General features: G+C 38.6%; 1 protein-coding gene across 1 annotated transcript in view; it reads left to right on the top strand.

The window, feature by feature from the left end:
- Nucleotides 1–24,943, top strand: part of SLC28A3 (solute carrier family 28 member 3) — a 138,499-nt gene that overhangs the window by 21,041 nt on the left and 92,515 nt on the right. The window contains exon 2 of the mRNA XM_007498894.3: nucleotides 4,960–5,125. Within this exon, the coding sequence (XP_007498956.2) occupies nucleotides 5,060–5,125 (66 nt within the window). The 5' untranslated portion in view covers nucleotides 4,960–5,059. The remainder of the gene's footprint in view (nucleotides 1–4,959; nucleotides 5,126–24,943) is intronic.

Below are 24,943 nucleotides of genomic sequence, written 5' to 3'. Positions count from 1 at the left end.
ACATTCTATTGGGGAAGAAAATATGTATGTACATATATGCAGGTATACATACATGTAATTATATACACAAAATATATTTGTATATATTGGAGGAGGCCATGTTGCCATGTATTAGTAATAGTAAGATGGCCAATTTCACTAGACCAGTTAGTGTTCAAATCAAATAGACACAACTAAAATATACATAAAGATTCCTTCTAGTCACATATTGATTTAGAAAACCATAAATTAGCATTGTCTACATTGCATTAAATTTTTATTTTGTAAACATTTCTCAATGACCTTTTGAAAATGTTTTATTGATGTTTACTATTTCTTACATCATCATGGTATCTCATTTGATTAGCACTACCCCTCCTCTCCCAAAAGTCATACAAAAAGACATACATGTCCCAAAAGACATACATTGTCAATTCTACATTAACATCTCTTGTACCTGTCCTCTTCCTCACACTCACTCACACTCCCCCCATTGAAGTTCAGAACTATATCACTTCTTGCTTAAACTATCCCCAAAGCCTCCAAAAATTGGTCTCCACCTCAGGTCTCTCCTCCAATTTATCCTCAAAAAACTGACTACAATGATTTTCTTAGAGTTCAGGTGTGACCTCAACAAACTCCAATGGCTCCCTGTTATCTCCAGGATCAAGGATTAAGCTGTTCAATTTGGCATTTAAAGCTTTTCCCAATGTAGCCCTTAGTACAGTGTTGGCAAAACTTTTAGGGATGGAGTTCCCGGGCCCTGCCCCCACCCCACCCCAGTAGACTGAGTGTTGTGTCTTACCCTAGACTGGGGAGGGAGAAAGTGCTCCCATTGGGCTGCTAGGCGGAGTGGGGGGGCTTAAAATAAGGAATGTCCTCAGCCACTATAGAGTAAGGGAGTGACCCAAGTGCTCTCCCCTCCCTGCCAACTCTGCTGCCTGTGAGCTACCTCACTTACACCCTGTGGACTCCCATTGGGCTGCTGAGTAAAAGGGCAAATGATATGAAAAAATGTTGTCCTGTGTGATGGAGAGGGGGAGGGAGCAGCTCCACCCAAGCCCCTCTGCCTTTCTAGTAATGGGGGAGGGGCAGTCCATGTGCCCACAGAGAGTCCTCTGTGTGTCATCACTGGCACCCATGCCATAGGTTCATCATCACTGCTATAGTACATACTAATCAGAGATTTTCCAGAAAAACTAGTGTTCTTAATGTTCCTAGCATGCAACATTCTATCTCTGTGGCTTAATTCCTAAGGTTTCCCCTCCCCTCCCCTCCCCTTCTCTCGATAAAAAAATTGCTTTGTTTTTATTTTTTTATGTAACTCTTGGATAGATAGATAGATAGATAGATGGATGGATATAAATATATGAATCCCAAATGCTCTCCTCTACTTTGTTCTTCCCACCTCCACTCTCCCGCTGTGTGTGTGTGTCTGTCTGTCTGTGTGTCTGTGTGTGTCTGTGTGTTCAGAGAACATATTTTACTCTTCCTAATTGTCTTTCAATGCCTTTACTGCTTGAACAATTGACCAGTTATTCAAATTTCCCAGGACTACATATCTCACTCTTACTCACACCAAATAAGGGGGTGAGGGAAAGAGAGAGTCCAACATCCTCAGTGCCTGTCCAAGGTATCAGGAGAGATTTTAAATCCTCATTATATTGATGTTCACAGCAATTGTTCAGTCCTTTTCAGTCTCATCTGACTTCTTGACCCCATTTGAAGTTTTTTGTTTTGTTTTTTTTTGGCAAAAGATACGGAGTGGCTTGTTATTTACTTCTCCAGTTCATTTGACAGATGAGGAAACTGAGGCAACTGAATAACTTGCCCAAGGTCATGTGGCTGATAAGTGTCTGAAGCCAGATTTGAATTCAGGAAGATGAGTCTTCCTAACTTTGGGGCCAGGTATTCTATCTACTATACTACCCAACAGTCCCCTTCACTGCAATGATGGATGGGTAGATGGATAGATAGATAGACTCATATAACTATATTTTATGTGTATATATATGACTATATATATATTTAGTTCCTTATGACAGATAAAGGATAGATAGACATTCAGATAGAGAGCTAAGATTTTCTCTCACAATTTTCCAATTGAAATTTTTGTCTAGGCATTAAGTGGCATGTGGAAGAGATGATGCCAAAATGCTATCATTTTTAAGTGATAGACATCATTGACCACTCTGGACTTAAAAGAAAACGTCACATAACCTTTGATTTCCAGAAGTGTCAAATTAATTTTCAAGCAAAACAACCCTGGATCAGGCAGTTGGATGTGCATGTATGCTTTTCTTTCTCATTAAATCCACTTCCTTCAACTCATTCATACCACAAATTCATTTAAAGCTCAAAGAGACCTTAAGCTCACCATCTAGTCCAAACCCCTCATTTTACAGATAAGGAAGCTGAGACACAGAAAGATAACTTAATACAAACACACTGTACCAGAGTCCCTGTTTTCCATATAATTCTCTTTCTGGCCTTTGTTTGTGGAAAATTTATGTTAGTTGATTTTATAGTTCATAACAAAAATATTGCTTTAAAAAGAAAATGCCCCTTTGGGGGATTCCCCATAAAACCATGGAAGCCTTTAACAATTCTTGACAACCTTTCATCCTAAACTTGCTTATAGTCAGTTCCCCATATCATTGTCTCTTTATCTACACAAATACCCTAACCTTAAAAAAGAATGTTTTGTTGTTAGCATTATTCAGTTGTGTCATCTAACTCTACATGACAAAAATCCATGAGGTTTTCTTGGCAAAGATATTAGAGTGGTTTGCCAGTTCCTTCTCCAATGTGTCCTCATTTTAAATTGAGAAACTGAGTCAAAATAGGGACTAAGTGACTTTTCCAGGATAATGTAGCTAGTCATCTGAAAGTAGATTTGAACTCAGATCTTCCTGACTCCAAGCCCAGCATTCAATCTACTGCATGCATCAATTAGCTGCCCCTTTTGTTAGCAGTTACTGCTGAAGATATACTACCAGACTGACACTGATACACTAATTAAGAGGGAAGGAAATGAGCATTCAAATAGGGCCTAATATATGTCCAGAACTGTACAGAGCATTTTACAAATGTCTCATTTGATGCTCACAGCAACCCTGCGAGGTATGTTATTGTCCCCATTTTGCAGTTGAGGGACCCGAGGCAAATATAAAGAAGAAATAACTTGCACAGAATCACAAATATGTGTCTAAGACTGGATTCAAATTTATGATCTTCTTGATTCCAATCCAAGACCAGCACTGCACTACTTAGCTACTCAGGGCTGAGATTTGAAACAAACTCCTCTTTCTCCCAAGTTCAGTTTCCCTGACATCATGATCAGCATGAAGTCACAAAAAGAAAGCTTCAGTGATCTCCAGTTGATAAATGGTCAGAGAGTAGGAACAGGTCATTCTCGGAGGAAGAAATTAAAATTATCTTTGGTCTCATGAAAAAATGCTTCAAATCACTATTAATTAGAGAAATGCAATTTTAAATAATGCTTACATACCATCTCACACCTTCTCAGATTGACTCATGTGATCAAAAAGAAAAATGATAAATGTTAGAAGACACTGTTGGTGGACCTGTGAAATGATACAACCATTTTAGAGAGTAATAAAGAACAATACTCAAAGGACCATAAAGCTATGCATACCCCTTGATCCAGAGATAACAGTACTGGGTCCTTATCAACAAAAGGCAGAGATAAGGGGGAAAGGGCCTACTTGTACAAAATATTATTTCAAAGACAATTTTCCCAACTACATGTAATAAGTTTCAACCTACATTTTCCGAAATTATGAAATCCAAATAGTAACCCTCCTTCCCTTCCCTCCTGGAAATGGTAAGCAGTCTGATCAGGATTATACATACATTATTATAAATTTGTAGTATGAATTGGTTGATTGAAGTTGATTTAAATGATGAGCAAAATTTTAAAATTATATACCTAATTATCATTCCATATTGGTCACTGCTATAAGAAAATATTCATATAAGAAGCAAATCCTCAATATAAAAACACGTAGTGGAAAATGGTTGATCTGCATTCCAACCCTACCAGCCATGTCCCTGGTGGTGAATAGCATTCTTTTTCATAAATTCTTCAGGGGCAACTGGGTGGCTCAGTGGATCGAGGGCCAGGCCCAGGGAAGGGAGGTCCTAGGTTCAAATATGGCCTCAAGACACTTTCCAGCTGTGTGACCCTGGGCAGGTCACTTAACCCCCATTGCCTAGCACTTGCCATTCTTCAGCCTTGGAACCCAATAAATAGGATTGATTCCAAAATGGAAGGTAAGGGTTAAAAAAAAAAAGTCCTTCAGAATTGTCCTGGATCATTGTATTGTTGAGAGTAGCCAAGTTTTTCACAATTGATCATTCCACAATATTACTGTGTATAATATTCTCCTCGTTCTGCTAATTTCACTCTGCATCAGTTTGTATAGGCCTTTCCAGCTTTTTCTGAAATCATCCTGTTCATCATTAGACAGAATATTATTGTTGAAATTGATTCTGAATATTATTCCCCTGGTTCTGTTTACTTCATTTTGCATCCATCCTTATTATATTCACATACCACAATTTGCTCAGCTATTCCCCCCATCAATGGGCACATCTGTGGTTTCTAGCCCTTTGCTCTTCTCCAATATCTGGGTGTATAAAGGTCTATTCTTTTTGTGGGATGTGTAGCTCGCTTTAAAGTGCTTTTTTAAATACCCTCATTTTCTTTCTGCTCTCTATGTTGAAGTACTGAGTAGAGACCAAATAAAGGAAGACCCTAATTAGGAAGAAATTAACTAGAATTGCTTTATACCGCCGCCCCCCCCCCCCATTTAAAAAACCTACTCTGAATGAAGCATACAGATGTTATGGCCAAATTGAGGCTGCACACTTTCCTGCTCATGTCTATCTCCTCTCCTAAGACAACAGGTGGATGGATGTGTGACCTCAGCAAAGGGGTGTGGTTTATTTTTGCAGGTATGTGAAACTTCTGATCAGACATACCTTTGGAGAATTAGGAATCAGAGCAAGTGTGAAGAACAAGCAGCTTTGAGGTGCTTCCCTGGAGCTGAATGACATGGAGCTGAGGGAAACTAAGCTCCACATCAGTGGGGAAGACGGTTATTCCAATTTTGCTTTTGAGGTATGTGAGACCTTTTGATTTGGGTTTCGAGGTTAGGCTGCTGCTACTGCTTTTAGCCACAGCCAACATGTTTGCTTTAAGCTTGAGACTGCAATCTTTCTGTCACTATATATACTATTTGGGTATTTGATGAGGTGCTTAATAGAAGAAACAATTAAGGTGGGGTGGGGGAGGTTTGTTAAAGGCACTCTTTAAATGGTTTAAAGCAACTTTCCTTTCCTCCTGAGCTTTCTTTCTATTCTGTTGAAAAACCTGAAAGGTCTCTTTAACCTTAACCCTTAGGTCTCTCCTTAAGTTCACTCCATCATTTAGTCAATCAGTCAACAAACATTTATTAGATGCCTGCTGTGGAGAATACATAGAATTACAAAAGACAGTCCTTATTTTCATGTTCTCTCTCCCATTAGACTGTAAGCAACTTGAGAACCACTATGTACAAACAATATGTAAGATAAGAGGGAAGCTAGCAACAGAAAGAAGACACTAGCATTTGAGGGGGGGTCCAGAAAAAGCCTCTTATAGAAGATAAGATTTTAGCTGACAGTCAAAGAAAGCCAAGAAATCCATGAGAGAAAAATGAGGAGGGAAAGAATCCCTGCCCATAGCTGGCTAGCACAATGGATAGAGCACCAGACCTGGAGTCAAGAGGACCTGGTTTCAAATCTGGTCTCAGACACTTCCTAGCTAGCTGGCTGATCCTGGCCAAATTACTTAACCTTGTCCTTCCATCTTAGAATTGTTACTAAGACAAAAAGCAAGTGTTTAGAAAAAGAAAGATGAGAAAGAGACAGAAAGACAGACAGAGATAAGAAAAGAGAAAAAAAGAAAAGTGAAAGGAAGAAAGGGAGAGACAGAGAGACAGAGAGACAGAGGGAAAGAGGGAGAGAGGGAGAGAGGGAAAGGGAAAGAGGGGGAGAGAGAGAGAGAGAGAGAGAGAGAGAGAGAGAGAGAGAGAGAGAGAGGGAGAGAGAGAGAGAACGAACAAATTCCAGGCTTGGGGTACAGTGAAAATGCAGGGATTTATTAGCTGGAAGCTGGAAGAGACCTTTCTAGTCCAACCCTTTTATTTATAAACTAAGACCCAGAAAGGAGAATGACTACCCTAAGGTTACATATTTGTTCTGTCTCTACTCTAGACATGCTAAATGCCTAGACTTAGAGACAGGAAAACCTGGATTCAAATCCTGCCTCCAATATGTAATAACTCCTTGACCACAGTCAAGTTACTATACTTGTCTTTGAGTTTCAGTTTCTTCATCTTACAGTAGAGTGTAAACTCCTTGAAGAAAGACTGTTGAGTATTCCTTTGTTTTCCAGTCTCTTAGCACAAAACCTTGAACATGATCATAAAAAGAAGGTAAATCCCACCCCCACCCCCACCCACCTCACAGGGCTGCTAAGAGCTTCAAATGAAATAATTAATATCTAAAATGCTTTGCAAACTTTCCTCACCCTCTATGCCCTCCCCACCCACCTGGGATTTCATTGGTGCAAAGTCTTAGGGCAAGAAAACTTCCTCTAACACTCAGGTTTTACTACCTAGGGACAATGAGAGGAGCTAAGTGACTTCCCCAGAGCAGTCATACAGAACGGAAGGAAATGGCCTCTTGCTAATGCCAGGATTGCTGCTTCTCCAGTGATGATACCATTTGCAAGCTTACAAGGGTTCCATACATTTTTTTAACCCTTACTTTCTTAGAATTAATACTATGTATTAATTAAGTATCAAATAATACTAAGTGTTAATTAAGTATCAAAGGCAGAAAAGTGGCGCTAGTCAATTGGGGTTAAGTGACTTGCTCAAGGCCACACAACTAAAAAGTATCTCATTGTAGATTTCCTCCTGACTCCAAGCCTGGCTCTCCATCCTCTGAGGCAGCTGCCCTGGGTTTGATACATGTTAACATTTATCTCCCTCTTTTCTCTAGTTCAGGGTAAGGCTGAACTAAAAGGTGCCGAATTGCCCAGGATTATAGTTGTGGGGATCTTAGAGGGCATCTAGCCCAACCCCTTCATTTTATAGATGAGGAAACTGAGACCCAAAAAGCGTAAAAGTGTCCAGTAGGTGGAAAAGTGGAAACGTCTGGACTTGAACCCAGGTGTTTGTGATGAGCACTCTACTCACTATTTGAAACCCCTGTGTAATGCTAGTAAAGACCCACAGTAACAATGTTAAAATAACGAGATTACAAGTTCTGAACAAAGTAGACAAAAAGCAGTCACAGACACCTCAAGGCCATGATCTGGCCCATGATCCACCCTGACCTGGGAAGGCTCAGTATCGCAGAAAACTTTTCCAGTTGGCTCACTTAGGCAGATTATGCAGATCTCCTGGGCCGCTAACCACTAACCAGTGGGGTGTGTTTGCACAGGCCAGCACCAGACTGCACTGAGCACTGAGCTGTTCCTGAGACTTCCAAACCCTCTGGGAGTTGGAAAATAAAGCCTGTCCTCTGGCATGGCAACCCTTTGGCAAGGGGAATGTTCAGATTAGTTTGCTTCCTTTGCTGACCTAATGCTCCACACTGATTAAACAATCCCAGCAACTGGATTTAGCAAGGTTTCTGGCCGTCAGTGCCACCTGTGGTGCCAGGCAATGCCTCTGAGTGCTCCCCTTTTTGTGCCCCCCAAGCATAGTAGGGACCTAAAGCCGGGATAGACAGAGAAGAAACTAACTCTAAAACCTCCAAGACCAAATATAAAATCCTCCCTTTTATTTTTAAATTCCTTCACCCAGCCATTCCTACTCTTCCAGCTTTTCTTACTTACTCCCTGACTCCCCTCCTTACTGTTTTTGAATACTAAAAATAGTAACTAACTTTTATTTGGTGCTTTTAAGGTTTACAAAGCATTGTACATAAACTATCTCATTTAACCCTTACAATAGCCCTAAAAATAGGTGCTAATATAATCCCTATTTTACATATGAGGAAACTGAGGCATACATAGGTTATATGACTTGTCCAGGGTACCACAACTAGTTAGTGCCTGAAGTGGGATTCCAAGTCAAGTTCTCCTGACATCCTGAACTTCCTCAACAGAGCACTCCCATCTCTTGACTGTCCCCCAAATCTGAAATGTTCTCCCTACCCTCTGCCTCCTGGCTGCCTTTGAGACACAGCTCAAACACTACCTTCTTTAATAGTCCTTTCCCAATTCTGCCGGTCTTCCTGATGAGATGACCTCCACTTTACTCTGGATATATTTTTATGTACATAGTTGTCTCCCCTATTAGAGCATGAGCTCTTTGGGATATTAGGAACTGGTGGTTTTGCTTTTCTTTGCATCTGTTTTCTGCTTTCTTTGCATTCATTTATTTAGAGAGTTAACTATGTGCCAAGCACTGTGCTAAGTAGTAAGGAAGAGAAACAGGCATCTATAGCTGGGGAAAAAATGTCCTCAGACAATTCTGGCTGTAGGTAATATAAATATTGGCTCTTACTATTCTGCTTAAGGCAATTCGAGGTAAGGCTAGTTCCTCCCTGGCCTCCAGTGACAATGTCTTATTGATCCAGACCTGTCCCTAGCTCCTCCCCACATCATTGTTTAGTTGTTCTTTCCAAAAATAAAAAATAAACCTTACAGGCTGACTGCAAAGGCCTAAGGATCAAAAATGGCTTACTATGTTTTTAAAAACATGATATTTGCCTGTTAGCCAGTAATTCCTAATCAGTAAATATTTAATCCAAAAGAATTAATCTCTAATCGTGTCTTTTAAAGGCTTCTCTGTAAAGAAGCTATTGGAAATGCATGGGGTTATTTCAACCCACACTCCAAAAATTGCACAATGTTGGATCCTACTTTATCTGTATATGGCTGGTCCTTAAATCACTCTCCCACTCTCCACAACAGCACTTCCAAACCTTTTCATCCCTCCTTAAATTTCCCATTCCTCCTCTTCTCCCCCCCCCCCACTTTCAACTATATTTGGCTCATTTTACACTCTTCCTCAGCATCTATAACTCCCCTCTCTTCTTTACTCCTGTTTCATGTGATGAAATGGTCTTCCTTACTCCTTACCAAGGCTAACAACTCCTGCTTGTTCAGGCAATGCCATTGTAGCCCATCTCCTCCAGAAGATTGTCCTCTTTGTCCTCCCCACTCTTTCACTTATTTTCAGTTTCTCCTTCTCTGCTGACTCATTTCATCCTGCCACATCACCCCATCCTGAAAAAAAAACCCTCTCTATCCATTGTCTAGATTTATCTGCATTTCTATATCTATATTTCTTCCACCTTTTGTAGTCAAATTCCTTGAAAAGGCTGTCTAAAAAAGGTGCTTTCACTCTCTCTCCTTTTACTCTTTTCTTAACCCTTCACAATCTAGCCACTGCAACTATTCTCTCCAGAGCTGCTGATAATCTCTTCCTTACCAAAGCCAATGGCCTTGTGTTTTATGAAAGTCACTTCAGTGGCTAAATGAAGATGGATTGGAATGGGGAGAGACTTGAGACTGGCAGACTTACCAGCTGGTTATTGCAATAGTTCAGGTATGACGTGATAAGGGCTTGTAACAGACTAGTGGCATATCAATGGAGAGAAAGGAGTGTACTCGAGATTTTGTAAAGGTGGAAACTACTAGTGAAAACACTTGTATGTTATATATGTGTGTGTAAATATATACACACGTCTACATAGATGTATATATAATTTTTCTAGATTCATGTAAATACAATTTATTAATATTTCTTTTCTGATATTTTGCAATCCATGTTCTCTATCTCTCTCCTACCCTCCCCCCAAGAAAGCAGGTGATGTAAGTTGTATATGTATATATTATCATATAATCCATATTTCCATGTTCAGCATATAAAAGAAGACACATATTACTTACACTAGAGAAAAATTCATGGAAGAAATAAAGAATATATTTCGATTTGCACTTGGATTCCATTTCTCCTTCTATGGTGGCTGATATCCTTTTTTCTCATAGAGTTGCCCTGGATACTTGACTTGTTGATAATAGTTAAGCCATTCACAGTTGATCATTACACATCATTTTTGTTATTGTGTTCAGCCTTCTCCTAGTTCTGCTCACTTCACTTTGCATCACTTCATCTTTCCAGAGTTTGTTTTTTGTTTTGTTTGGGTTTGGTTTTTTGTTGTTGTTGTTGTTGTTGTTGTTTTATTTTATTTTATTTTTTTGTCATCAATGGCCTTTTTTAAACCTTTATTCTTTTCTATACCTCTCTGTAGTCTTTGACATGCCATTCTCTCCTCCTTAATAATCTTTTCTCTCTAGGTCTTTAGGACACTCCTCTTTCCTGGACACTCCTTATCTGACAGCTTCTTCTCAGTCTCCTTTGCAGGATCCTCCTCCAGATCCTCCTCTCTAACCACATATGGCCCTCAAGGTTGTGTCTTGCTCCCATTTCTCCTTCCATACTACTTCACTTGGTGATCTCATTAGCTCCTATAGATTTAATTACCATATCTACACTCTCAGAGTTTTAATGACCATCTCTGACTCTCAAATATACTTTTCTTGCCACAGTCTTTCTGGTGGCCTCCAATCTCTCATCTCTAACTGCCTTTCATACTTCTAGGACTAGATATTCAATAGACATTTTAAATTCAATATATATAAAATGAAATTTATTATCTTTCCCCCTAAACCTACCCTCCACACCCTATATTCAAACATCCTTGTTACTATAGAGAGCAACACTTTCCTTCTAATCCCTCAAGATCACAATCTACAAGTCATTTTGAATGTCCCATTATTTTTCACCTTACCCTGTTGCTATCACTTGTAGGCTACACCTTTGCAACATCTCTTACATATATTCCTTTCTCTCCTTTGACACTGCCACTACTCTGGTGTAAGCCCTCATCACGTCATACCTGAACTATAGCAATAACCTGCTAGCAAATCTGCCTGTCTCAAGTCTCTCTCCATTCCAATCCATCTTCATTCAACCACTAAAGTGACTTTCATAAAACACAAGTATCCTGTCACATACCACTCCAGTGGCTTCCAGTTGGCTCCAGGATCAAAATAAAATATTCTTTGGCCTTCAAAGCTTTTAGCCCCCTCCTAACCTTCAAGTTTTCTTACACCTTCTCCCTGACACATACTCTGATTCAATGATACTAGCCTCCTAACTATTTCACAGACCACAAGACATTTTCTCTTTTGGCTCTGGGAATTCTCTTGCCCATGCCTGAAACATAGTTCCTCCTCTCTGGCTTCCTTCAAGTCCCAGCTAAAGAGGAGACTTCTAGAGGAAGCCCTCCCCAACCCTTTTTAATCCTAGCTGATTCCCTCTTTTAATTATTTCTACCAATCCTCTCTATAGCTTGCTTCATATATGTTTTCAGGTTGTCTCCATTGTTAGATTGAAAACTCTTCAAGGGCAGAGAATGTCTTTTCCTAGAACTTAGCATGGTGCCTAGCACATATTAGGTGCATAATATTTATTGATTGGTTGATTTCCTTAAGAGCCCCTCAGGGGCACTGCTGGCTTAGGGTAGTATCTCTCTCTCTCTCTCTCTCTCTCTCTCTCTCTCTCTCTCTCTCTCTCTCTCTCTCTCTCTCTCTCTCTCTCTCTCTCTCTCTCTCTCTTCTCCTCTAGAGTAGTAAATATCTGGATATTAAGACTATTTGAAGACATAAAGCATAAATAAAAAATAATCTTATAAAATATAACCTGCATATAGAGCTATGTAGAATATAAACTAGGTTTGGGGGGTTTATCTTTTTTGGTTTGGGGTTTGTTTTTGGTTCTTTGAAGGGTAGGGAATTTCATGCTATTGGCATAAGAAGTATAGAAGTTCAGAGCTTGGACTATGATAGCCATGGAATGCTGACAGAATCTCAAGAATTTTTAGTCAGAATCCTAAAGTAGAAAACCCATCCAGATGATTCCGGGATAAAAATTTTGAACTAGTCTCAGTAGAGAAAAGGAATAAATAACTTGAGCCAGTGGAATAATGCAACAAATAAGAGTTGTATGTATAGTGCTATTTTGTATTCAAAAATTTTTGTATATGGTTTCTCATTTGATCCTCATAATAACTCTAGGAGGTAGTTTCTTTATCCCCATTTTATAGATGAGGAATTGAGGCTGAAAGGGTTCAAGTGAATTGCTCAAGGACATGCAGCTAATAAGTGTATGATGGAAAATTTACACTGAAGTCTTTCCTGACTCCAGTTCTAGCACTCTATCTACTGTGCCATTTAGCTGCCTAATATTCTTGCTTAATGCAAGAATTCTTAATCCAGGTCTCACCAATCCCAGAGGTACATCTGTGCATAGATTTCAGGGGGTTCATGAATGCGAATAAGGAAAAAACTCATCCTTATTTTCACTAACCTCTAAGTAAAATTTAGCATTTCCTTCCACTATGAATTTATTTAAAAACAATATTATAACAATATTATAGTTATAATATAAGGGTCTTTAGGCTTCCAAAGTATATATGACATACCTATATATTAAGATACAGTCATGAGTCCTAGTTATTGGTTGAAATTGATATAGGTCAAATTCACTGACCCAGTGCCCATTTACATCATGCAGAGCTATGCCAAAAGGAGAAAAGATGTGGGGGGGAAGAGGGGAAATGTACCTCTCTTTTGGCAAAACTGTCAGCCTCATTTGATGGATTGGTTAGTTTTTCTAAACTTTTTCTCCATATTTTTTTATTCTTTCTAGTAAGAAATTATTTTCTTGGTAGTGGAAGGAAGGATTTATTTAGAAGTGAAGATGACACAAGAATAAAAGATCAATTTTAAAATGTTTAACTGACAATTTATAGAGAAAGGGTTCTAGGATTCAGTTTCCTTATTTGTTAAAAGTTTGGAGTAGATCCTCAGATCCCTTCCAGCTATGATCCTTTCATCCAATGGTTGTAATGGTCAGCCTGGAAATAGGCTGAGCTGAATTCAGATAGTTTAAAGAATCAGAGAGAGGGATAACTGTAAGGGATCGTGGACATCATCAAGCCCCACATCCACATTTTATGGATCAGGAAAATGAGGTCCAGAGAAGTTAGCTAAGTACGTTTTCCAGGATCATGTAGCTAGTAATTATATGAGGTAGCATTCAGACATGGTCTTACTTTTCCACTGGTCTTCACTCATGCCTCCCCCCTCCTCCCACCCAAAGAAGTCTTTTATTCCTTAAAAGGATAGATAGAGGTGACAGCTGGTTGGCTCTGTGGATTGAGAGCTAGGCCTAGAAATAGGAGGTACTGGGTCTCAGACACATCCCAGCTGTGTGACCCTGGACAAGTCTAGCCCTTACCACTCTTCTGCCTTAGAACCAATCACGATATTGATTCTAAGATGGAAGGTAAGGGTTTTTTTTTTTTTTAAAGAGGTAGATTAGATAAAGACATCATCATTTCTGTGAAGACTTTCTTAATCCCTCAAATGCTAGTACCTTCCCTGCCAAACTACCTTGTGTTGAATCAATTTCTATTTATTTGTCTTTATTACTTTTATATCTGTGCATTTTATTACCTTTACATCTTTATATCTTTATTATCTTTATATCAGTATATATTGTTATCTGTCCTTGTTAGTTCCCCTTCTTAAAAAATAAGCTCATGATAAATAGATTGTTTCCTTCATTGTATTTCTGACTTCAGCATCTAAGACAGGAACTGAAACACAGGAGGCATTTAATAAGTTCTAATGCATTGACTGACTTCAATTCCACCAAACAATCTGTTGCAAAGTGGATTTTGAAGGGTTAAACCTCAAAGACGACTAAAGGATTTATTTCCTTATATACAAGGGATATGAAGAAGAAAAGCCATTTACTTCACAGTTTATTTGTCAAGCAGCAGTTAGATTTCCCTACCTCTAAGAAAGTGCCAAATCCCAAGCAAAATCCCAACCTTCATCAACCTTAGGGTAACTAGGTGGCAAACTGGGTAAGAGACTTGGACCTGGAATCAAGAAGACTCATCTTTCTGAGTTCAAATCTTGTCTCAGACACTTACTAGTCATTTAGCCCTGTTTGCCTTGGTCTCCTCATTTGTAAATTGAGCTAGAGGAGACCCCACCAGTATTTTTGCCAAGAAAACTCCAAATAGGGTCACAGAGAGTCAGACATGACTGAAACAATTGAACAGCAACTAACCATTGGTCATGAAGGCTCTCAGTCCTTAAAGGTACCTGCCACAATTTTCTTTCAGCAGTGGGATCATTTAATGTTTAAGCCGCTGGATTCCCTCCACCTCCCCCAAACACCCCCCCCCCCAAGGACAAATATCTCTCAGGATTAATTGCCTTTAGTAAGGAATCTACTTGATCAGTGTATTAAGTATCATATATAGAGAAGTAGAGATTTGGAGTGTTATAAAACAAGACCATGCCTATCCCTATCCTCTTAGAGTTTGCAAACTATCTAAGGAAAGAAGATATGCATATGTGTCAATAAATATGGATGTTTGTTCTTAATTGGCATGTCAAGTTCTTTTAATTACATATTTAGAACTGAGACCTCAGAGGCCATCTTGTCCAATTCTCCATTTTGCAGATGACAGCAAAAGAAATTAAGTAATGCCCTGGGTCTCATAGCTATGACATTTCAGAGACTTCTTCTTCTTCCTTTTATTTAACCCCTATCTTCTGTATTAGAATCAATAGTAACCGTCAGTTCCAAAGCAGAAGAGTGATAAGGATTAGGCAACTGGAGTTAAGTGACTTGCCCAGGATCTCATATTATAGCTAGGAAGTGTCTGAGGGCATATTTGAACCCAGGAATTCCTGTCTCCAGGACTTTCTATCCACTGAACCACCTAGCTGACCCAGAGACACTTATTTTTTTAATGATGGAATTTATATAGTGCTTTGAAGTTTGCTCAACCTAAACTCAAGAGGATTCTACATCCTGAGTTCAAATCCAGTCTCAGACGTATACTAAAGGATTAAGACACAATTCTGTTTGCCTCAGTTTTCTCATTTGTAAAATGGACTTGAGAAGGATATAGCAAAAACCACTCCAGTATCTTTGTCAAGAAAACCCCAAATGGGGTCACAAAGAGTTGGATATGACTGAAAAGTCCTGATTGACTTAAAAATTTGCAGAATCTGAGGGTGGAGATAGGTACAATCATCCCCATTTTTACAGCCAAGGAAAATGAATCAAAAACTTGATTGTGGTCCCACAGCTAACAAGTATCAGAGGCAGGACTTGAACCAAGGTCTACCTTGATTCCCTATATAGCATTCTTTACTATGCTACACTACCTCACTAATCTAAAAACATCATCATGAAGCAGTGCATGATTAAATCTCAAAGGAATGATTCAAATAGGAATTAAAAGGCCAAGTGCCTGAAGTAGGCAAGAAAAGAATAACTTTTTTAAATCCTTACATTCTGTTGATACTAAGTATTGGTTCCAAAGCACAGAAAAGAAATGAGCTAGGTGGTTAGGGTTAAGTGACTTGCCCAGGGTCACACACCCTGAAAGTATCTAAGACCAGATTGAAACCCAGGATCTCCCATCTCTATCCTCTGAGCCACCTAGCTACTCCTTCCAAGGAGAATTTTTAAGAGACTGTCTTCAATTTGTAGCATGAAGAATTTAGATTAGAGTGACATTAAAACATGCTCTTTCAGGTGACCCAGTGCTCAGACTTACCATTTGGGAGTATGATCTAGAATAGGCATTCCATCCTTTCTCTTCTTTATGATCCCAATAAAAAACATATGTCTTCTCTCTTTCATATGTAAGATATAAAAATAAATGACAGAGTGGTGCAGTGAAAAGGGCACTGAATTGAGAGTCAAAGTTCAAATCCTGGCTCTCCCAGTGACTACCTTGGTGTCCATGGGCAAGTCACCCATCCTCTGTTTCCCCTCCTATAAAAATGAGGGGTTAGATCAGGTGTCCCTTCCTGTTCTAAATCTATAAGCAACACACTTTTTGGGGGTGCTTTTAGGGAAGTAAAGAGAAACAATATATCAATGTAGAACATTCATGTTAAGATTCCCAACTGAATATTTATTGCAAGGCACTAGATCAATTTACTAAGGATTTCAGAGAATCCATAGGGATTTTTTTTAAACCCTTACCTTCCATCTTGGAGTCAATACTGTGTATTGGCTCCAAGGCAGAAGAGTGGTAAGGGCTAGGCAAAGGGGGTCAAGTGACTTGCCCAGGGTCACACAGTCCATAGGGATTTTTAAAGAAAAAGGTAGCTTCCTTTTCTCCCTCTCTTAAGATTTTATTCTCCCCCCCCCCTTTTTAAAGGAGATGACTGCTTAATGAATTTAGTGTATAGAGTGCTGGTCATGGATTCAAGAAGCCTGGGGTGATGGACACCTCAACAGTCTTTAGATGTGTAACATTGGGCAAATCACTTAAACTCTTTAGACCCCAATTTCCAGATCAGAAAAATGGGGATAATAACAGCTCCTGCCTCACAGTGACAGTGCTTTGAAAGCCTTTTAGGTGGTAAACAAATGTCAGCTATTAACTTTAGAGCTCTGCTTCCATTCTAAATTTCTTTAATCATAAATGCCTACAAAGTCACACACAATATTACTATTAAGATAGCCTTGAGTCTCAAAGGTTCCCAGATCCAGGAAAAGAATGAAAGAAAGAGGGAAGGACAGAGAAAGAAAAGGAAGGACAGAAGCCTTGGATTTATACAATTATAGGCCTAGAAAGCATCCTGAGAGGTCATTGTTCTATTGCTATTTGGCAATACCTTTATTGCAATTTACTGTTGAAACCTGGGGTTTAAAAACTTGGAAAAAGGTAAGGACAAGTCAATGAAGCATCTAGGAAAAGGATTCAGTGCTCCCAGCTATAAAAAGATCAGATCTTTAGAACTGAATGTACTGTACACCAAGTCACATTCAGGGACAAGCCAACCAGATTAAAGTAGGGTGGGGAGAGGAAATTGTATGTTCAGAGAACCTCTAAATTCCCTTCCAATTGTAGTATTTTTTGATTACTTAAGCCATAAATCGTTCACTACCATTCTTCGGAGATTCATTAACTACTTCACTCAAACAAATGAGGCCAGTATCAATACCAAACTGGTCAGGATGTATTAATTCCCAGACTTTTCATAAATGATTTATCAGGAACCCTTCCTAAAAATGGATTTTAGATTCAACCTCCCTAACTATAGGGATAAGGATAGTGACATCCAGGTGGATTATGGTTCTCAACCAGCCTTGTACCAATTAGTTTACTTCATCTGTCAGGTCCTGGGGAAATCTATAGTGGTGGGGAAATGGGGTGGGAAGACAAAGTCTGGATGAAGGAAATGATGGGCAGGATAGGAGGAGAGGTGCAGGCATGCAAATTCTTGCTTGTGATTCAGAACCAAGAAATACTGACTTCTGTAGAGACCATTGTTTTTCTGTCTAGGATTTGTGGGAGGGAAGAAAGGGGAGAAGGCAAAGAAAGAAGCAGAAAAGGAAGGCTGGGGAGAGGAGAGGATGGAAGAGGAGGGGGAGAGAGAATAAAGAGAGAAAAGGAAAGAAAATTTACAGGTGGCAGAGCCTGGGAGAGAATTATCCAAAATTGTTCCTTATAACTATCCATGATCACTTGGCCCCTAGACCCTTAAGACATGTTCTAGAGATGGCAAGTGACCTATTGGTAAGAACGGAAGGGAGAAGGAAACAAGAATTTATTAAGTACCTCTATATCAGGTACTATGCTAAGCAGTTTATGAATCTGATTTCATTTGATACTCTTCTTTTAGGTAAGTGCTATTATTATCCCATTATACAGTTCTGGAAACTGAGGCAGAGAGAGATTAAGTAACTTTCTCAAATCTGAGGTCACAATTAAACTCAATTCTTCCTGACCCACCTACCTTGGCAATTCAATAAATCAATTAACCTCCCCATTCTATACCAGGTACTTCACTAAACTGTGGATTCAATGGGAACTCTTGTTATAAAATTAAAAGCTTTAAAGATCATCTAATCCTCTTTACAGATAAAACTGTCAGACCCAGAGAAAGGTGAAGAGACTTCTCTAAGACAGCTGCATAGCAGAATTCAGATTTGAACCCAATTCTTCTAAATACAAATTCAGTGGTTTTTAAGCTTCAGTAAAAAACTAAATTGAGAAACTATAACAAGAGGTGATTTTCCAAAACTGAAGGGATGGCAGAAGCAGAAAAAATGAGGAGATGAGGTGGAAGACAATCTGCCACATTGCCACAAAGCAACCACAAGAAGTTTGGTGGTTTTGTGTTTTTTTCCATTTCCTTTTCAGAATATAAATTTGATCACAACTTCTAGGGATTTTTAATGACTCATGCAATCCAGAATATGGCTTTTAAACAACCATTAGAATACATTGACTTTAAGTATTTGGAAGTCAGCATGTCAACTCAGTGTAAACCTGTGAGCCCCTTTGAAGAGTCCTACAGGGAGATCTGACCTCTCAACATCTGGGATTCATCAAAGATCTCCAAATAGTCAAATATTTGGATTTATGCTGACCCAATCAAAGACTTTTGTTTAAAAAACATTTTTATGTTGTTGATTTCATCTGAGTGTTCTTAATTAATTAATATACCCATCTAAAGGATGAGTCACTCATCTACTTAAAAAAAAAAAACAAACCCTTGAGTGGTAAGGACTAAGCAATAGGACTTAAGTAACTTGCCCAGGGTCACACAGCTAGGAAGTAACTGAGGTCAAATTTGAACCCAGGACCTCCCATTTCTAGGCCTGGTTCTCAATCTGCTGAGCTACTCAGCCGCCCCCTCATCTACTTTTTTGAGTCTTCATTTTATAAAACTAGAAAATATCACTTTTCCTTGAATAAAATCAAATGAAGAAGTAGTGTTTAGTAAAATCTCCAGACACACTACTCTTATGGCCCATCCTGAGCCAATGAGGTGAGTGAGCATGACTCTCACATATATGGGTGTTCTAAGAATATAATAGAGTTAAATCTGACATGGGCAACATGTCTGGTCCCAGAAGACTCTTATTGAGTTCTGACATCACACACCATAATTTGTGTGCCTCTTATTTTCTTCATGAGACTTCCTAAGAAAGAGATACACCATTTTCTTTCTCATTACCTAGTCTTATCAAGGAACAACTCATGACAAATGAATAAAGTAAGGCAGAGGACAGAAATTATTATATTTTTCTCTTTGTAACCCTCAACAGTATGCCTGGGACTTAATAAATAAATATTTGTTGATTGATTTGGAATTGGACTTTAGGGGAAAGGTTAAGTGCTGAATATGTAGATTTGGGAGTCCTTATTTATAAGCTGAAAGATACTCACTGAAAAACAAGAGTAAATAATTTTTCAACCATAAATAAAATCCAGCTGAAAAGTTAATTTCAAACCAACTCCAGAACAAATACTAAGAAGTAACATCCTAACTTTTTACTTCATTAAATCCAGAGATGTTCTTTCTTTTATCTCTGTGAATATCTATGTGACCTGTTACCTCTGTATCTCCATTTGAACTTTCTCTTTCCCTTCCCTTTCTTCCAATTAATTCACTAATATAGGTCCAACCTATAGGATCATAGGATTTTATAGGTTTTAGACCTACCAGGGGCTTTTTTGAGGCCATGTAGGACAACCTCTCCCTCTTTGTTCAGTTAGCTATTCTTGGCAAAGATTCTGAAGTAGTTTGCCATTTCCTTTTCCATCTAATTTTACAGATGAGGAAACAGAGGCAAATAAGGCAAAGGAACTAACCCAGAGTCACCCAGATAGTGTCTGAGGCCAGATTTGAACTCAGAAAAATTCTCTTGACTCCAGAACCTATACCAAACCACTGTGGTGCCTCAAAATCCAACTTTCTTCTCTTACAAATGAGTTAATTTAGTCCCAGAGAGCTTAACTGATTTGCCCAAAGTCCAATAAGTAAGTAGCAGAGTTGACATTTGACCCCAAGTCTTCTGTTGCTCTTCAGTTATGCAGCACATGTCAAAAATTCACAACTCTTTGAGTTAAAACCTCCACCCAATTCTAAATCCTTCTGATTATATTCCTTGAGCTAAGCAACCAAAGAAACGTCAACATCCCCAATGTACTTATAACCAACCTACCTTTTTGGCTTCAAGAGAGACCTGGGATTAACTGGAACAAGGAGGAGGAAATGAAAATGAAAAAGATTTCAGCTGACTGTTTGAGTGGCTCTAAAAGGATTATTCTCTCTGGTATTTTAAATGTAAGAAGAAGTTTAACCCTGGGAAGGGGTGAGAGAATTGAAGTCTCACAAATGGTTAAATGTTTTAAATAATTTTAAGAATCTTGGTGGAGAAGGAATTCAAAAGCCACTTCCACATTTCTTTCCTGCCATTAATTCTTTGGATCTTTTACTGTCAAGTGATGTATTAAAAGTCAGATGCTATTTTCCTTTACCGGAAATGGATTTTTAAAAAATAAATTTTAATATAACCTAGACCAGTGTTGGCAAACCTTTTAGAGCCTGTTTGGAACCTGTTTCCAAGGCAGAAGAGTGGTAAGGGCTAGGCAATGAGGGTCAAGTGACTTGCCCAGGGTCACACAGCTGGGAAGTGTCTGAGGTCAGATTTGAATCTAGGACCTCCTGTCTCTAGGCCTGGCTCTCCATCCACTGAGTCACCTAGCTGCTCCCCTATCTGTGTAGTTTTATAAGTTTCATTGATATATATTTTCTTTTCTCTCTTTCATTTTTTTCTTGAATCACTACCACTATTCCCTTCCACATAAAAGTTCTCCTGGTTACAAAATTGTAATCAAGAACAAATTCATTGTAATGGTGGTATCTGCGAATGTATACAGTGGAAAAATATTTAAGAAATACTTGCCAATGTTGATTTCTAGCTTTATGTAAACAATGTACATCTATCCAAAATAATTTCTATGAATTGAGAATATGATTTTAGAGAATAGCCTTAGAGACTTAAAGATTTAGGCACTTAGATTAATCATAAAATCTCAAATGTGGTGTCTCAGCCTTTTCTTGAAGTCTTCTAAGTGAGAGGGAAACCACTACATCCTGAGGCATCCCATTATCTCTAATAGTGAGCAAGGTTTTCTTTTATATTAATTTGCTTCCTTATAAGATCTATGCACTGCTCCTAGGCTAGATCATAGTGAAGTATGTTGTAGAGGGGTAGTTGAACAAGATGAGCATTGAGGTATTAATGAGAACCTGAGATCCTGAGCCTCCAAGAACTTGTTTTTAACAGATTAACAACTGGATTTCAATATAATTACTTTCAATATTTTATGTTATACATTAAAAACCATTATTATGAGAACTCCTAGACTTCACCAGACTACCAAAGGGGTCCATGACATGTACAAAAAAAGTTAAGAATCCTTGATTGAAAGAGAAGTTATTCAATTAATGAAAAATCACCTAAGAAACTAATAATCCTTGAAGGGAATTATTAATTTCATTAAGTACAGATGTTCTCAGTATCTACAGATAGTAGGAGGCTTTTTTTTTTTAAGGCAGTAAATGGTTGTTACAAAATCACTTCTGTCAAATCTGTTTCCCAGCTGTTATTTTATTTCTTTAATTTTTATTTCTCTCTTTTGTTTTCACTTCCAAATCTTTCCCCTACCTAAAAAGTCTTCTCTTTTAATGAAGCAGGAAAAAAATAAAACAAAAACCAACTAACCCATTCATGAACTTAACCCATCAACCAAGCTTAAGGGTTATTTGTAATCCAGACATTCTCAAGTCAAGTGCTAAGCCTGGGGTGCAAAATGCCAATCAGCAGACAAAACCAATCCTGCCCTCACAAAGAGCTTATCACCTCCATACACCCACACCCACATACTCCATTCTATGAGCCAATTCTTCCTGGTGAATTTTTGTTGCAAACATGTGTACATACTAGAGACAGTTCAGCCAGCTCTTCAACATGCCCAGGATTTCTCTTTATCTCTATGAGAAGCTTTCCCCAATTTCTCAGTTCCAATGCCTTCCCTCTATAATTTCCTACATATTCTGTATATAGCTCATTTTGTATATATGTATTGTCTTCCCATGTAGATTGTAAACTCCTTGAGGACAGGATTGTCTTTGGCATCTTTTTTTGTACCTGAGGCACTTAGCACAGTGTAGCACATGAGGTTTTTAGATTTATTATGGTGTCTTGCATCATAGGATTATTGCCTTTTAAGGGTTGGCCACGACTAGATTTCCTCATTGTTGCAGTTCTTATTGTTCACACATTTTCAGCCTTGTTCAAATCTTAGTGACCTCATTTGGGATTGTTTGGGACAAAGATACTAGAGTATTTTGCCATTTCCTCCTCCAGTTGATTTTCTAGATGAGGAAACCAAGGCAAACAGGGTTAAATGACTTGTCCAGGATCACACAGCTAGCAAGTGTCTGAAGCCATATTTGAACTCTGGAAAATGAGTCTCCATGCCTCCGGGCCTGGTACTTTAATCAATGTGCCACTTAGCTATCCCAAAAAAACATGCAAGATAGGCATAGTTTTTATCCTCATTCTACAATCAAAGAAACTTAGCCAAGTAGAAGTGAAGTGGCTTGCTCAAGGTCCCATATCTAGGAAGCTTCTGAGGTTGGATTTGAATGCAGTACTTCCTGACTCTAGACTCTTTCCCTGTTCATTACATCTTAGTTACTTCTACAAATGACCACATTTGTTTTTGTTCAATCATTTCACTCTTATTCATTTGGGATTTTTTTTGGCAAAGATATTGGAGTGGTTTGCCATTTCCTTTTCCAACTCATTTTACAGATGAGGAAAGTAAAACAAATTGGGTTATGTGACTTACCCAGGGTCATACAACTAGTAACTGTCTGAAATCAGATTTGAACTCTGGTCAGACCACCTCAGTCTGGTGCTCTTATCTACTGGGCAACCCAGCTGCCCCTTGGGCCAGACTTACCCTATAACTGGAAATCCCAAAGGTATTACAAGCTAGGACAAACCTGAAGGGATGAGATTTCTCTCTGTCTGTATGTTCCTTCCCCATCCCCTCCAAGGTTGCAGGTCCCCTTTACAGCTACTCCACTCTAACATAAAATGTTTGGGGTAGTTTCCAGGAAACCCTCAGAAGTCATTTGTTAGGCAAAGTTACCTAACTGTAATTGGTTTGAAGATGAGGGTGGCTCTCTTATTCTAAGATTAGGCTAAACTGAAGACTGGAAATATTATCCCCAAGAAACATAGATAATTAAGAAGCAAAGCTTTGGGAACAACTAGGTGGCTCAGTGGATTGAGAGCCATACCTGGAGAAAGGAATTCCTGGGTTCAAATCTGCCCTTAGACACTTCCTAGTTGTATGATCCTTTGCAAGTCACTTACCCCCCCCACACACACACACACCCCACTGCCTAGTTCTTATTGCTTTTCTGCCTTGGAATCAATACAATCAATATTCATCCTAAGACAGAAGATAAGAGTTAAAAAAAAAAAGAATCAATCTTCCTTTATCATATATCATATCCTTAGTGGCTCACTGTAATTCATCTTCATCATTGACTCAGTGCAATTCAATAGGTTTCTCTTGCTTTCAACTCCAAAGACAAAGAAAGATAAAGCCCTGCAATGGCAGGATCTGGGTCTTTTTCTGATACAGATGGACCAAGCCCAGGCAAAGAAAGGAAGAAGAAGGCAGTCTCATAGGTCATAACAATAGGAAATAAGAAGCCGACTGAAATAACCATTTGTTAATATTGGCTACTCATAAAAAGGAAGAAAGACAACCTTAGGGTGAAAGGAAAGCAAATAGAAATTGGGACAGATGTAAATGCCTCAAGATATCTTAGAGATATTTATTCAATTAATTACAATTAATGAAATTATGTTCAACTACATTTATATTTCTTTAGCTTTAGGGAACTGAAACATCAAAAAAGGAAGAATGACTGAAAAATAATCAAGCATATCTTGGGTAACAACTCAGATCACTTGGTCTCTTCCTTAGAATGGATTGACTTATCCTTGTTCAAGGAAATCCTGCACGTTCAAGGCAAAGAAAGAAACTCATACCTCATACTTCATTCCTCATCTCTCTGTATGTGTAGATGAATAGCCTGCTGAATGAATGAAGTAACATCTTTTAGATTTTATTCTGTGCTAAACTGTACCCTTTGTAGATGGTCTGCAGACTTACTCTGAGCCACAGTTGAATTGTCTTCCTGGGCTCTTCTTTTAGCCTCTTAAATGGCAGTCTGCTCAAGCTTTGTCTTCCACTAAATCAGTTCCTGCTAATTTTATTATTTCTGTTGATGTGAGCCATTATTCTCTCCTTCACCAAGCCTCAAAACACTGGAGTCATTAAAAAAATTATTTTCCCTTCAAGCCCATCACTAAATTCATTGTCCCCTAAATCCATCTCATCTGTTCTAATCCCTGTGAAACAAATCTTCGGATATTTAAAAGTGGTTAAACAAAAAGAAAGAATATTGTGTCTGACAATATATTTAACATTCTACTCTTGTAGTTCCTTGCCTCACTGCTAAAAGGAAAGGTATTTTTAATTATGTTGAGACCAAAATTGGTTATTATGATTCTTCAAAGCTCAGTCATTCTCACATTGTTATAAATTTGCAGAGTATATATTGTTCTTTGGCTTATGCTAACTTTACTTTTTTTCCTCTCTAAGTTCCTCATTCATGGTATCTTTAGTTTTAAAAAATCCTTCTGGTTTTAATATCAATTCTAAGACAGAAGAGCAGCAACGGCTAGACAGGTGGGGTTAAGTGACTTGCCCAGAGTCACACAACTAAGAAGTATTGAGCTGAAACAGTTCTGGTGCTCTATCCACTGGTGCTCCATCTACCTAGCTTCTCCTTCATAAGGTCTTAAATGATGATTCATTGATTTCCTATGCCACAATATTTCAACCCCATTTTTGGTTTTTACCACCAAAATGC

The sequence above is a fragment of the Monodelphis domestica genome, chromosome 7 (assembly GCF_027887165.1).
Source record: "Monodelphis domestica isolate mMonDom1 chromosome 7, mMonDom1.pri, whole genome shotgun sequence".
Taxonomy (NCBI): Eukaryota; Metazoa; Chordata; class Mammalia; order Didelphimorphia; family Didelphidae; genus Monodelphis; species Monodelphis domestica.
The sequence above is the reverse complement of the archived record's forward strand: the minus strand, read 5'-3'. Positions and strand labels throughout refer to the sequence as shown.